Genomic DNA, 16,007 nt, shown 5'->3' with positions numbered 1-16,007 from the left:
TGAAATGTCAAAATGTTGAATATAGCCACAAGACACATGAGACTCTTCTTTGAAAAGCTTACTCCGTGTAAGCCGTATGTTTCTCCTGAGTCAGCCTCTCTTTAGTCAATCTTAATAATTGAATATATGTTAAGAATCTTTAAAATTTTCTTCTTTCATTTTTTTGGGATTAGAATATATCATTTTTCCCTTCCCTTTCCTCCTTCCAAACCCTTTTACATAACCTATCCATGGTTGCTTGCTTTCAAATTCATAACCTCCTTTTTCATCACTTGTTACACACACACATATATGTGTATAAATATATACACCTAAACACAACCAGCTCAGTCTGTATAATGTTACTTGTGAGTAGATTTCCAGTGCTGACTATTTGGTATTGGATAACTAATTGCTATTTATATCATCTGCTCCTGGCTGTTAAGATTATTTTAAAGATAAATAAAACAAGGAAACTATCCGCTAAGTAAAGCAGTATGGATAATTTCAACCTCATGAGGCGTCATGGTGAAGGATGATTAGGGAAGATCTCTCTCTTCCTCCATCCCACAATTTGGATTAATGAGATAGGGAGTTTATCAGTAAATGTTTCTGGGGAGATACACATTGAAGTTGACTTTTAAAAGGAAAGTTAATACTATAGACAGTTGAAGAAAAGAAAAGAATGGTTTTAGAAATTAAAGTGTTTAGTTTAAACCCCCTACATTCCTTGTATGTGGAGGTATCACAGTGTTTTTAAGATGATAGACTGAATTAACAATTGGTATTAAAATGATACAAGGATTTGAATAATTGTTTCTGAAACGTTCTAATGTTCAACTATCCTGTCCTTATGTGGACCTGATTGTACATATAGCATACCTGCCGTCAAGAGCCCCACGTGATGCCCTACAGAAGTGATGTGCTCCAGGGACTAAGCCCTGTTACAGAGTGAGCCAATGTCACCTTCCCTGTAGTCCAAGAAAAGCACCACTAATCTCAGTTTACAAGTGTACATGCAAGCCTACTTAAGAGGGTACAGAATAGTTTGACAGTAAAAAATATTAATCAGGACATAATAAGTGTCCATATTTATAGAGTATAGCATATTATAATTCCACATACACATATAGCCAGCAATGACCAAATCTGGATAACTAGATTCTCTTTGAGGTTCTGTCTGCTGGTGATTTGAGATTTATAGTAAGTTGTCATAATCTGCCCCCCACCCCACCCCATGTGCCTCAGAGCCCTGGGACTACTCCTCTCATCATTCCTGTCCCTCCCATCTCACCACATTTGGAAGCCTATTATATATTCACACAATGAACTTAATTCCTATAGTGGTAACATATGTTCTGTTTTATTTTACAGAAAAAGATTTATTCTTATTTTATAGATATAAGTGTCTTGCTTGTATTTTGGGAACCACCTGCACGCAGTACGTGTAGAAGCCAGAAAATGGTGCTGAATCGCCTGGAACTGGAGTTACAGGCAGTTGTGAGCTGCTATGTAGGTTATGGGACTGAACCATGGTCCTCTGGAAGAACAGGCAGAGGTCTTAACTGCCGAGTTATCTCTCCAAGTCCTGTTTTCTGTTTTACTTTAGATGTCCCTAGGGATTCTGTAGCACTTTGTCGACTTTCCTTGCTACAGAGGCAAAACTGAAGTTCAGAAGGAGAACAGCTCAAAAAACCCTCCGGGATCACTACCTTAGACTGCAGTGGTATCTTGGGGCTCACCTTAGAGTAGTGTTCTTGGGATATTTTTACATAAAATTAATAATGAGCCACAGAGTAAACCGAATTCCACCTGTCAATTTTCTGTCTCCTGAGAATAGGAACATCATTGCTGGTTTGGGTGCAACTTGGTCATCAACTCAAATTTCATGCCTTATGGTGATATGTTGCTAAACAAAATGACATCTACACTAGGATTATGATTATTTTTCTGGATCTCTGTCTATCAATATAAACCTCCAATTTTAATAAACTGAAAATCACAGGGAAGTATCTAAATGAGTGATTGCAAGCACACATGTAAATGACTTGTATATGTGTGTCTGAAAAGCCAGACAGGGGCTGCCTTATGACTCTTTAAAATGGCTCAGCAGTTAATAGCACTTGTCGGTCTTCCAGAGGGCCCAGGTTCGACTCCTAGCATCCATGTGAAAAATGACTCACAACTATCTCTATGTCCAACTACTGGAGCTCTGATGTCTCTGGCCTCCTTGGGTACCTGTACTTACATGCACATATGCACTTACAGATGAATACACATAATTAAAAATAACAAAATCTTTAAAAAACAAAGGAAAAACCCAATTACATATGGTAATATGTAATTGCTCACAATCACAATTTTTCAAGAAATAAAATTAAAAGAGCCATATGTTACTCCAAACTTTTGACAAATGATGCCAGGTTTTTTGAACAATCACCAGAAGGTAATTTATTTCCAAGGATTCCATCCACAGAGCAGGAAGGGAAAAAGGTTCTGTCAGGAACATACTTTATGAAATAGAATAGCCATAAAGAACAATGGCTCTGATTAAATTTAGTTGTAAACTGACTTCCTGCAGCTGCTAAAGGTGATCTCACCCTATGAATTTATTCCAAGTTCAGGCATGCGCTGACAAACACAGCCCTTTGCGTACACATCTGTCCCTCATCTTGTACCCCCAAATGATTCAAAGCCATACACAATAACTCAGATCTGTGATTTACAGTACTTGATAATCAACAGACTATAATGAATTACTAAAATTATCTAATCAATAATTCAAGATAAATATACCCTCACAGTCTGTTGTGCAAGGTTCTTTTAATACCAAGATTTGTGCTATAAATCCTCTTTTAAGTGTGCTAATCATTTCTTCTGTCCATCATTTTGATTCAAAGAGACAATAGTGTTGGCCTGCTTCCAGAGCTCAGTGATTTGACTGTATAAATACTTTGTAAATAGAAACTTAACAGTAGTAAATAACTAATCACTACTTAGGGTACTTATACAGAATTAAGTAAAACCAAATACTCGTTCTTCCCAAAGCAAGGCTTATACAGGTCTCCTTCCCACATGTTCTAAAACAAGTGAAAACTGTTTCTTACCTGTGCCTAAAAAACTTGAAAATAGTGAATACAAATAACATCACTAAGGAAACTTGTCACAGGGAGGTGGAATTAACTATTTCATACAGTAAAGGGTTTTTACTTCACAATTTATGCTCAAATACTCGATATAATTTATTTGATAAAAGGAGCATATATTGTCTTGTCTTATAAAAACATCTAACAGGATTGACTTAGCAGATGCAATGTTTTTGTTTTGTGTTTTTTTGATTTTTTTTGTTTTTACTGATTCAGCAATTACAAGCATTTTATATGAGTCTTTTCAATCAGTTTTATAACCCTCAGTGTTGACAACTTCAGGGACTTTCAGCAGTTCTAATTAGAATAAATAACAAACTTCCCAAAGAAGCCCTTGGAAAAACAGTGACAGGTGCCAACTAAAAAGTATATGTAGGAATAGGGTCTTTTGTACTTTGGTTTTTGTTGCTATGGTGAACACTATCATCAATAGCAGCTGAGGAGGAAAGAGTTGATTTGACTTAAATGTCTGGACTACAGTCTATAACTGAGGGAAGCCAAATCAGAAACTCCAGAGGAACAAGACCCTAGAGGCAAGAACGGATACACCAGCTATGTAAGCTTGTGCTTACTGGCGTGCTCCCTATGGTTTACTCAATCTGATGTCTTATGCACCCCAGGACCACATACCAAGGGGTAGCACAGGCCACATGATATATTCTTAAATTAAAAAAATACCCCAGATCTTACTATTTCCCACTTTTTACATAAGATTCCATGCACTCTGCCCAACAGTTGGCCATAAGTCTCAGTGTCTGCTTTGATAGTCCGTAGGGCAGAGCCTTTCAGAGGCCCTCTGTGGCAGGTTCCCAGGTTGTTTCCTGTTTTCTTCTTCTTCTGATGTCCATCCTCTTTGCCTTTCAGGATGGGGATTGAGAGTTTTAGTCAGGGTCCTCTCTCTTGATTAGTTTCTTTAGATGTACAGATTTTAGTAGGTTTATCCTATGTTATATGTCGATGTGAGTGAGTATATACCATTGTGTCTTTCTGCTTCTGGGATAGCTCACTCAGGATGACCCTTTCCAGGTCCCACCATTTACCTGAAAATTTCATGATTTCCTTATTTTTCATTGCTGAGTAATACTCCATTGTATAGATGTACCACAATTTCTGCATCCATTCTTCAGTTGAGGGGCATCTGGGCTGCTTCCAGCTTCTGGCTATTACAAATAAAGCTGCTACAAACATGGCTGAGCAAATGTCCTTAATGTGTGCTTGAGCCTCTTTTGGATATATGCCTAGAAATGGTATGGCTGGAACTTGAGGAAGCACTATTCCTAGTTGTCTGAGAAAGCGCCAGATTGATTTCCAGAGTGGTTGTACAAGTTTACATTCCCACCAGCAGTGGAGAAGGGTTCCCCTTTCTCCACAACCTCTCCAGCACGTGTTGTCACTTTAGTTTTTCATCTTGGCCACTGTGATAGGTGTAAGGTGAAATCTCAGGGTTATTTTGATTTGCATTTCCCTAATGGCTAATGAGGTTGAGCATTTCTTTAAGTGCTTCTCTGCCATTCCATATTCCTCTACAGAGAGTTCTCTGTTTAACTCTGTTCCTCATTTTTTAATTGGATTACTTGGTTTGCTGCTTTTCAGCTTCTTGAGTTCTATATATATTCTGGATATTAGCCCTCTGTCAGATAAAGGGTTGGTAAAGATTCTTTCCCAATCTGTAGGCAATCGTTTTGTTTTGATGACGGTGTCCTTTGCTTTACAGAAGCTTTTCAGTTTCATGAGGTCCCATTTATTCTTTCTCTTAGAGCCTGTGCTATTGGTGTTCTATTCAAAAAGTTGTCTCCTATACCAATGAGTTCTAGGGTTTTCCCCACTTTTTCTTCTAACCGATTTAATGTGTCTGGTTTTATGTTGAGGTCTTTGATCTACTTGGACTTTAGTTTTGTGCAGGGTGATTAGTATGGATCTATTTGCATTTTTCTACATGTAGACATCCAGTTAGACCAGCACCATTTGTTGAAGATGCTATCTTTTTTTTCCATTTTATGGTTTTGGCACCTTTGTCAAAGATCAAGTGTCCATAAGTGTGTGGGTTTATTTCTGAGTCTTCTATTCAGTTCCATTGATCCACCATTCTGTTTCTATGCCAGTACCATGCAGTTTTAATAACTGTTGCTCTATAGTACAGCTTAAGATCAGGAGAGTACATGAACTTCACAAGGAGAGCAATAGAACCAGAAATTTGAACACAGGGGTCTTCCCAGAGACTCATACTCCAACCAAGTACCAGGCATGGAGATAACCTAGAACCCCTGCACAGATGTAGTCCATGGCAGCTTAGTGTCCAAGTGGATTACATAGTAATGGGAAGAGGGACTGCCTCTGACATAATCTGATTGGCCTGCTCTTTGATCACCTCCCCCTGAGGGGGGAACAGCCTTACCAGGCCACAGAAGATGACAATGCAGCCACTCCTGATGTGATCTGATAGACTAAGATCAGAAGGAAGGCGAGGAGGACCTCACTTATCAGTGGACTTGGGGAGGGGCATGTGTGAAGAAGGGGTGGGAGGATGGGACCGGGAGGGGAGGAGGGAGGGGCTTATGGGGGATACAAAGTGAATAAAATGTAATTAATAAAATAAAATAAAATTTAAAAAAAGAAAATACTTGCCTACACACCAGTCTTATTGAGGTATTTTCTCAACTAACCTTCCCTCTTCCCAGATGACCCTAGTTTGTGTCAAGTTGAGAAAACAGATCAGAAAGAAGGAGAGGAGGACCTCCCCTATCAGTGGACTTGGGGAGGGGCATGCATGCAGAAAGCGGGGGGGGGGGGGGAAGGTGGGACCGGGAGGGGAGGAGGGAGGGGCTTATGGGGGACACAAAACGAATAAAGTGTAATTAATAAAAGTTAAATAAAAAATTAAAAAACATGTTGTTGAATACATATACAAACATATGTGTCCCATTCATTATAAGACTACACACCAGCAAAAAGAAATACATTAATGTGGGTGAATGCCCAAGTATGTGGAAAGGGAAAGAGATGTAACCTAAAGAACTACAGGCATAAGAGTTCGTCATATGACATTCCAGAGCAGTAAGAAGGCCAGGGGTCAACTGCAAAGTAATAAGATGCAACTTCTGGGGATAGTAAACATGCTTTATTCTTGATTGTGGTGGTGGGTACAAAACTATATACCACTTCAAAGGCAAGTTTACAAACAACTGCATCATATACAACTACACCCAACCAATGCTAAACAAAATTAAATGGGAATTAACACTGTATCCTTCAGTCCAACCATGACGTTAAAAGTGCTGAATATCCTTCTATATATAGTACAAGTGTGTGGATAACAGTATTAATGCCAGGGTGTATGACTGTCCCCTGAATTCCATCAGACAGTCACCAAGCTCTCTGATGGCTCATTGTACCATACCTTTGAAGGGTCATTCTGGATTTTCTTGGTTTACTCAGTATTTTATTATTAGTCAATGTAATATGGTTCAACAAAATTTCTCTAAATACTGTACACAAAATGATGTCTTCCTGAAACCCTTAGCATAAGCAATGGCAGCCCAAGTATTCCAAGTGGCCGTAAGTGTTACACTAGTGTAGCAGCACATTCAGAATGAATCTGATATACCTCATTAAAAAATTCCCAACTTGAAGCAGCTGCTACCTATCATGAAATAGACAGGAAGAAAATGGCTGACTTACTTAAGACATTTCTCTACTTCCTCTGAAGGCATAAAGGATACTTGCTACTCGATGCCTGAGTTAGTTTTACAGGTAAAGGCTTTAGAAGAGGAAGAGGCCTTCCCCTATCACTGGACTGGGGGAGGGGCACGAGAAGAGAAGAGGGAGGGAGGGCAGGATTGGGAGGGGGCTACAGCTGGGATATAAAGTGAATAAATTGTAATAAATAAAAAAATTTAAAAAGACAACAAACAAAAAAGAAGCTGCCCCAGAAGTGGCTTCCATGCATGCTTGTTTACTTACTTATTGCTATTTTTGTCAGTGTGGCATGAGCATATCTCTGTCTGTGTGTGCAGGTGGGTATAGGTGCTCATTCAAGTATATGTATGTGGAGTCTGCCTAGTGTCTGCATTCATGTTGTGATTTTTTGTTGTCGTTGTTTTTGCATTTGTTTGTTTGGAGTTTTGGGGAGCCATGCCATGGTGTGCATGTACAGGTTAAAGGACAACTTGCAGAAGCTAGTTCTGTCATGATACCATGTGGGACCTAGGGCTATAACTCAGGTCATCATGTGCATAATAGGAACCTGAACTCAGGCCCTCCATACTGATTAAGTTGCCTCCCAGGCCCCAGCTATCTCAACTGTATTTTGATGCTGGATTATCTGGAAAATAGTTTTATAGGGACAAGTGGAGCTACACTAGTCATCATCTGGAAAGTGTGGTCAATCTCCTGATAGGACACTTGTGAGCACAAAAAAACTGAAAGTTTCAAACATGAACATTTCCCACTTCACATTGGAGTAATATTCCCTGTTTCTGAAATCTTAACAGTAAAAAATTTAAGAGGAGTGACAGAAAAAAAAGACCAAGATGTGTTTTGCTTTTCTTTCTAGACTAGTCTTCCTCTCTGTCCTATCACTGCATCAGAATGCTCAGCAGAGAGCCTTTCGTGTGAACACAGGGGCATCCTTGAGATGCTTGTCCTTTAAATTACAGCATTCATTCCTATATCTCTCAGCTACCTAAAATAATGTTTACATAAAATTAACCTGGAAGACTTCCTATTCAGGTTTCTGTATGTGCCATTTACTCTGAGAAACAAAGATGAAAACAATCCTCACCAATTCAAATATGCTTATTAGACAGCACACCGTCAAGTCATAGCTGTTTCTCAGACTGTTCTGTAAAAGAGCCTAAAAATCCCTAACTCCCAAGTCACACACACAGATACAACTTTCACGCTTAGCACTGATGTACACAGTGTATGTTGTGCTCAAACTTTTAGTGAGTTAAAATGTTGAGTACCTTGCTCAGAATAAGATGCATATGAGAGGAATTAGAATGGAGAACAGTGTAGCAGTCTGTCATAAGTTAGGAATAAGGTAAGTAATTTTAAGCAAAAAAAAAAATGTTATTTTTAGATATAAAACATTTATATTATATAATTTATTATTATAAAACATTATAATGTATATAATTATAAAATATTTCTTCAGCATTAACATACTTAAAATATCTGATTTTATATATGAGAAATCCCTTGCTAAAAAATAGCTTAGCCTCAGTGACATCTCTGTTGAGATATCAATGAAAAATCATTAATTCAATAAATTTTCCAATGCTCATTAGTGCACTAGATATTAGAGGCATGCAAAGATGATTAACTGTGATTATCCAATTCGAGCAGTTCACCACCCAGTGAAGGGTATTAAGGCACATCTTCACAAGATAAAATGAGAGAGTAAATAATTAAAAAGCATTATGCAAAGTTAAGGAGCAACAGATCACTAGAAATTTATAATCTAGTAAAGGACATAAGTCCTTCCAACTCTAAATCAAGGTAAAATAGGAAAAGATAATCATGACATAATGTAGAGAGTTTGGATTCTTCCCATGAGACAAAAGAAAACTCCCCCCAACAACCAACCACATAAGCACAAACAAATATGTACCCACATACACACCCCATTGAATTGTAATGATCTCTTTATGTCTCATAATCTGTTACACTGAATATTTTCTCTTTAGATAATTCTACAACAGTACATTTATTTTTCAATACATTAGTTTAGCATACAAACAACGGGTCAAATTGTAGCATCTTCAAACAAACATGTTAGTATCCTTTGTCTCATTCCTTCCCCTCCTGTCACATTCACCTCTTCCTACCAACTCCCTTCTCTATCTGATTCCCTTTCTCCTCCCAATTAAACCCAACTTCTTCCTTCTTGTATGCATTTACTTTATTATATGTGTGATTGCTTGTGTGTATCTATGTATACTCTTTATGTGCCTGGTGCCCTCACATACCACAATAGAGCAAAGGATCACCTGAAAGTGGGGATATAGCACACTGTTGCTATCCTATAGGTGCTGGGAGACAAACGTGGGTCCTGTCCAAAAACAGCAGGTATTCTTAACCACTGAGCAATCTCTCCAGCCCCATCAACTATTTTTTTTTATTGTGTTTATACCACCAAGCCTAAATACTTGATTTAAATTCCTGAAATCCACATGGTAAAAAGAGACAACTGACTCGCATAAATTGTTCTCTGACCTCCACATTCAGGCTGAGACCACACACAAGTATGAGTACACACATTAAATAACTAATTACATAAATGTTAAACAGTATATTTTATTTATTTTAGGTATGAGTGCTCTGCTGCCTATCCACCTGCATACCAGAAGAGGGCATTAGATAGTTGTGAGCCACCATGTGGTTGCTGGGAATTAAACTCAGGACCTCTGGAAGAGCAGCCAGTGCTCCAGGGACTGTCTCTGACAGGAACTGATTGGCCTTCTCTTTGATCACCTCCCTCTGAGGGGGGAGTAGCCTTATGAGGCCACAGAGAAAGACAATGCAGCCAATCCTGATGAGGCCTGACTAGGATCAGAGGGAAGGGGAGTAGGAAGTCCCTTATCAATGGACTGGGAGAGGGACACAGGAGGGAAGAGGGAGAGAGGGTGGGGTTGGGAGGGGAGGTGGGAGGGAGCTACAGGGGGTATACAAAGTGAATAAACTGTAATTAATAAAAATAAAAATAATAAAAAAGTATATTTTAACAAATTTCTAGGAGGTTAGGCAATTATTGTGAGTTTATCTCTGCATCCTCTATTTTATTACACTAGTCTCCTTGTTTGTTTTCATGTCAGTACCAAGTTGCTTTCATTACTATAGCTCTGTAGTACAATTTGAGATCGGTTATTTTGCTATCTCTATAATTACCCTTTCTGCTAGAGGTAGCTTTAGCTAATCATTGCTTCTGTATTTCCATAAAATTGTTGAGATTCATTTATTACTTTTGTATTGTATGTCATTGATTTTTTTATATGGATTTCATTGATTCTGTAGGTTCCTTTTAGTGTCAAAGAAAAACAGGAATCTCCCAATTAATTAATTAATAAAAATAACAATAAGTAGAATCCATCAAAGAGTTGGTTCTTTAAAAAAAGTCAAGAGTTGGTTCTTTAAAAAAATTAGTACCCAGTAGGTTCCTTAGTAAGGGAACAGGGACTATCTCTGACATGAGCTCAGTGGCTGGCTCTTTGACCTCCCTGCCACCCCTGAGGGGGGTGCAGCCTTGCTAGGCCACAGAGGAGGACAATGCAGCCAGTCCTGAGGAGACCTGATAGGCTAAGGTCAGATGGAAGGGTAGGAGGACCTCCCCTATCAGTGGACTCAAAGAGGGAAATGGGAGGAGATGAGGGAGGGAGGGTAGGATTGGGAGGGAACGAGGGAGGAGGCTGCAGCTGGGATACAAAGTGAATAAATTGTAATTAATATAAAAAAATTAAAATTTAATTAAAAATAGTCAAATCAGTCAAAGAAAGGAGATAATCAAGTTAATAAAATGAGTGATAAAGAGGGAGTTAGTTAAGAGTCCAGTGAAACAGAGCTTATCATTAGCAAGTACTTTGAAAATTTATATTCCAAATTCCTGAATTATCTATAATAGACTGATAAATTCCTACATACATATGTCCTGCCAAAATTAAGTCAAGAAAATATAAATATCTAAAGTAGATACAAAACAGTTAAGAAGAATGAAATCATATTAAAAAGCATGCTAGGAAAACAAAATTCAGGACCAAATGAGAGTCCCTGAAAATGATATAAAATCTTTAAAGAAGAATTAAGACCAAATGGCCTCAGACTGCTTTATAACACAGGAAAGGCAGGAGCACTACCAATTTCATTCTATGAAGTCAGTATTATTCTCTAGGTAATTGGATAAGCAAACACAAATCATGGACCATTTTTTTTTTTTTTTTTTTTTGTTTAGAGAGTCATTTTTCTTTGATACTGAGGTGTATTGTTAGGTTATTAATTTGAGATCTTTCTGAAATCAAAATCAAAACCATTCTAAATCTTATGGAATGTGAAAATGAAGTAACTACTCAAATGCTCAAATATTCATTTAAAAACCCATAATGTAATGTAACTGGGCAACTTTCAAAGAAAGGGAGCTTTTGTATATCAGGTAACTACAGCAAGTGAATAATACCCTGTATTGTCTCAAATGGTAGAATCAATAGATTCAATGAAACTCTTTCTGGCACAGGAAGAAATAAGAAATCCATACTTTTTAATTTTTTCTTTTTGTTTCTTCCAATTCACTATCTTGATTATCATTCTTTGCTTTCACAATAGGAATACGTTTTTTCACTTTTCATCAAAACAAAACCTGATAATTGAAGGTAAGCTGCTTTCAGGATTGAAGCAAAGGCTGATCAATACTGAAGATGGCTTGGACTTGAGGATATTTACTAAGTAGAGTAAATCATACACAGAACTACAGATACTGTATGACTACAATATAGGAAGCATCTGAAACCCACTGATAGAGCGGGGAATGGAAGCTTCCAGAGCCAAGGCATCAGAGGTGAGGAGCGCAAGACAGAGTGGTTACAATGACAGACAGGCTTAGGGTCGGCAGTCCAATGTGCCCATGCTCAACAGCTCTACACTATAAGATGAGCAGTGTTCTGAAGGTAAAACCCACGTTCACTGCTCTGAAAGCAACAAAAAGTAATCAAGTTCCTGCAGAAGGGTACAGGTCTAGTGCAAAACTGGAGCGACTAGTGGGAGGACTTCCAGGGTTAATACCAGCCTGGGCTATGAAAAGAAATACATTCCAGGCCAAGAAAGGGTTACCTAAAGTCTCACCCTGCGTGAGAATCAAATTTTACCTTTCAAGGGTTTAGAGCATTAGCCCAGTATTCTAAAATTACGCAGTCAGAGAACATTAGATATACTCCTTCCTTACTAGGTGTATCCCTAGTGCCTAACAAGCCTTCTTCCTTAGTACATCTCAGAGGCGCCAAACCAGAAGAGCACACCACTACTGTGCAGAAGGTCTTCTCTTGGTGATCAGACTTCACCTCCTACCCTGCTCTCTTCCCCAGGCCTTCCATGTACCAAGACATTAGAACAAGAATGAATATACATACGTAAAATTTCATAAGCATTCTAAATGTTTTTCATAATCAGGGAACAGGCGGAAAGCAGTAGGTTAGTAACTTTCCAAGTCATGCTCTTAATTATGTTTGTGAGCTGGGTCTACTACTAGAGAAATAGGGCTTAGCTGCTGACTCCTTAGTAGCAACCAGGCTACAGGCATGAGACAAACAGTGCCGAGTTTATAGCCCGAGTCCCCATGGCATGGCACTCTATTCCGAATTATGTGCCGAGGCGCTTTCTTAAACAATTTGGAAGGTTTGTCAGACATTGTCCATGTCAGATATTAGAGAGTTCTGTCAGAGAAGCTTGCAAAGTTGTTCAGCAGAAGAGTAAATGAAATTTAAGTGTCCTAGGCTGCCACTGTTACTGTTTTGTTTTTGGGTAACAGCATCCAGTCTCCAGATGATAGTAATAGCATCTAATCTCAAAGGAAACAAGATTTCTCTACAGTAAACAGCCAGCTGGTCTCAACAGCACCTTTGGTTTTAGAAAGCTGAAGTTAAACATTCTGATGTCACAAAGAAAAATACATGATTTCAAACCACGTATGTTTAATGCCCACACAGGGCCTGTTATGCCATAATATTTTTATTTTAGTTTTGGAAGCAAGTAGGCGATTTCTCAAATGCCAACCATTTCAAGACAGCTTCTGACACATATGAGAATGACTGAACTACATTTCACAGTGTACTCACATCTACACCATGAAATCTTGTGTTTCCAAACGAGTTGGGCCACAAACACATTCGCAACTGAACTAGTTTGAAAATCTGTTTCTATAAAACATGTTCTCTCATCAAAAAATATCTCACCATACAAGGACCAGGAAACCAAGACAATGCAGAGAGCAATCCATTAAGTAAACTCTCTCAAAAAATATGTGTGTGATGCAGAAATAATTAACAAAGAGTAAATACTACTAAGATTCATTCAACATTAATATAAAACCTCACATTTTCTACAGCAGACTCTTCTAGGAATCCAGTTTTCATTCATCTAAAGTGTTTTAATACAAACATAAATAGTCATTTGAGGTTTTATTTTAGCCAATCTTCAATGTCCTCACAAATTTCAATACTTGATAAAGTGACTTAACGAGGCTTTAAAGTAAAAGAATCGGATTTTAAAAAGAGGAACACAGATGATTCTAATTCTAAGAGATCTCATTCAAAGAAAGAAATAATACAACATGGTTAAGCAGTTCAGCCTTGCCCCTGCCCGGAGGTGGTTTCCTATGATGAGTATGAAGAAAAATAAGCAGTCACCATAGAAGAACTAAAGAGCGGAAGTGAGGACCATGCAGACACTACTTGCCGGGAGCATACCTTTCTCTCTCTCCTTCAGTGATATCATATAACTGGTTGGCACCTCCATCAGCACAGGCTTTTAAGAGAGCTTCAAACAAAAAGAATGTAAATCGTGTCAGTACAGATGGCAAATCGTAGTTCTCTCCCATGAACACCACAGGAAAGCAAACACTCTGAACATAAAGTAGCACTATCCCCTGGAACGTGACATTCACTTTATGACACATCTCCTGTTCTTACATGTGACTCTACCTAGGAGGACAGAACCACCTACAGACCCTCTGCATCTTCCTCAGTCCCTCAGAGGAGAGGTGGAGAGCATGTAGGGGTAACATATCCTACAATTTGTCTTTCCTCTTTTATAACAGAAGGTAGATTCAGAGTCGTGACAGGCAGCAGGATTCAGCTGATAGTCAGATGCTATGAGGATATTACCACTTTGGCTTTGCATTGCCATTGGGAACAGTGGTACTTTCAGGTGACAGACAGCCAATCTCATTTTCTACGACTCATTTGTCTTCTCTCTGAAAACACTGAAGACCTTCTTTTTCTCCCTGATATTTTTTTTTTTCCCAAGACAGGGTTTCTCTGTGTAGCCTTGGCTGTCCTGGACTCACTTCGTAGACCATGCTGGCCTCGAACTCACAGAGATTCACCTGCCTCTGCCTCTTGGAGTGCTGGGGTTAAAGGTGTGCACCACCACACCTGGTTTCTCTTCAATGTTTTGAGCTTCAAAACTGTGGCTAAGCCAACAGTGCTTCTCAAAGCTGAGGAAGCATCTCTCTCAAGTTCTGGAGGAATATTAGTCATTTTAACTCAGTTCCTTCCCACCTTCTATCTTGTCTACTTTCTATCTCTGAGAAGGCCACTGAAACATTTCTGCTGGCAATCTTACCTGCCCTCAACCTTTCTCCAAAGTTTCATTCTTGTCTTCCTTCTGTATGCGACCAATTATGTCAACTATCTTTCAATTTACAAAATTTCTCTGCAATTATGTAAATATATATTATATTTTGCTAATAATTGTTTGTTAATTAGTTAAGGTTACTTTTTTAAACTATTAAACCTATTTTCAATAAAGGACCTTTATTATATTTTGTTGAAAATTTTTAAATCTTTATAAGGCAAAATAAAATAAAATGAGATAAAACAAAAGCTAACACACTGGAGTTGGAAAAAACAAACAGAAGGAAAAGAGCCCTAGAGTAGGCACAAGAAACAAAGGCCCACTCGTTTGCACACTCAGGAATCCCATTAAAAACACTAAAAACACTGGAAGCCATAATATAAATGTAAAAGGTCTCTGTGCAGGCCCTGTGCATGCTGATTAGGTCTTGGAGCATAAATATGAGCTTTGAGCATGTTGAATTAGAAAGCTTGGCTTCATTTACTTATTAAAAAAAAAAAATCTTTTCCCTAAGGATTCAGATCAAACTGTTTTTATCCTATGGAGTAGGTGTGGATGCAAGATATTGGTGATTTAACAGGAGAGTGTAGTAATTTCCTTACTTTTAATAGATCAAAGTCTTGCCTTCTGCCCCTAAGCAACTCCTAAAAATCAAAGCCACTAAGTACATTAGTTACTTTTTCATTGTGATCTATGTAAGAGTAATCCGTAATAAAGATGCCACAGACCCAAATTCATGCTCTCTTGAAATTCTCTCCACCAACGAAATTAGTCATTTACTTTCTTATTTAGTCTCAGGTAAGTGGCATAATATAGCCAGATTATTTTTCAAAATGTTACATGAATAGTTTGTAGCCCAGTTGCTGACAGTTTTTATTTCTATCTGCAGGTTTCTAGCCTCTGTTTTACTCTCAACAACACTGTCTTCCAGGTTCCTGATAGAACTAGAGAACAGCCCATTAAGTTCTGCTTATATCATTCAGCTGCTTTCCTAGCCCAAAGTTCCAGTGTCTTCCACACTAAGTCATGAGCATGAGCAAATGCCTGACACAGAAATGGCTGCAGAAGAAACCAACTACTACTCTGCTGACCTACTTCTTCATTTTAAAACTGTCTATCATCTTTTTTGTGTGCAAATGTAGCTATATATTTAAGAAGACTTAGAACAGATAACTCTTAACTTTTGAAATGTTAACAGCAGGAAAGATAATGTAATGAATATCTAACCAGCCCTATTGAGAGAACAAAAGCCTAAGGTTATGTTTTCTGCGATCCCTGTTATACATGAAGTAAAGTGCAGGCTAAGTGAGCAAAACACATGCAGTTTAGCTTGAGCTTTATCACCTATGGAAAGGGGCCACTAAACAATCAATATTTTAAGAATTACATGGAGTCTTTCTCACAATACATGAACACAAGGGCATTCAGTAAATAGTTTTCTCTGCTTTTTGTTAAAATTTAAATATCTATCTATCTATCTATCTATCTTCCTAGAAAAGAACAGCCTAGAAAAGAACAGCCAAAGCTACTACTAAATATTTAATG

At 38.2% G+C, this 16,007-nt stretch overlaps 1 protein-coding gene across 7 annotated transcripts in view; it reads right to left on the bottom strand.

The window, feature by feature from the left end:
- Positions 1–16,007, bottom strand: part of Tpk1 (thiamin pyrophosphokinase 1) — a 378,233-nt gene that overhangs the window by 246,963 nt on the left and 115,263 nt on the right. For 5 of the 7 annotated variants that reach the window (XM_060380097.1, XM_060380100.1, XM_060380095.1 and 2 more), the window contains one exon: positions 13,574–13,643. The exons of the other annotated variants lie outside the window; for them this stretch is intronic. In XM_060380097.1, the coding sequence (XP_060236080.1) occupies positions 13,574–13,643 (70 nt within the window). The remainder of the gene's footprint in view (positions 1–13,573; positions 13,644–16,007) is intronic. 7 annotated transcript variants of the gene reach the window in all.

The sequence above is a fragment of the Meriones unguiculatus genome, chromosome 3, assembly GCF_030254825.1.
Source record: "Meriones unguiculatus strain TT.TT164.6M chromosome 3, Bangor_MerUng_6.1, whole genome shotgun sequence".
Lineage (NCBI taxonomy): Eukaryota > Metazoa > Chordata > Mammalia > Rodentia > Muridae > Meriones > Meriones unguiculatus.
Note: the sequence above shows the minus strand (reverse complement) of the source record. Positions and strands in the feature narration are given on the sequence as shown.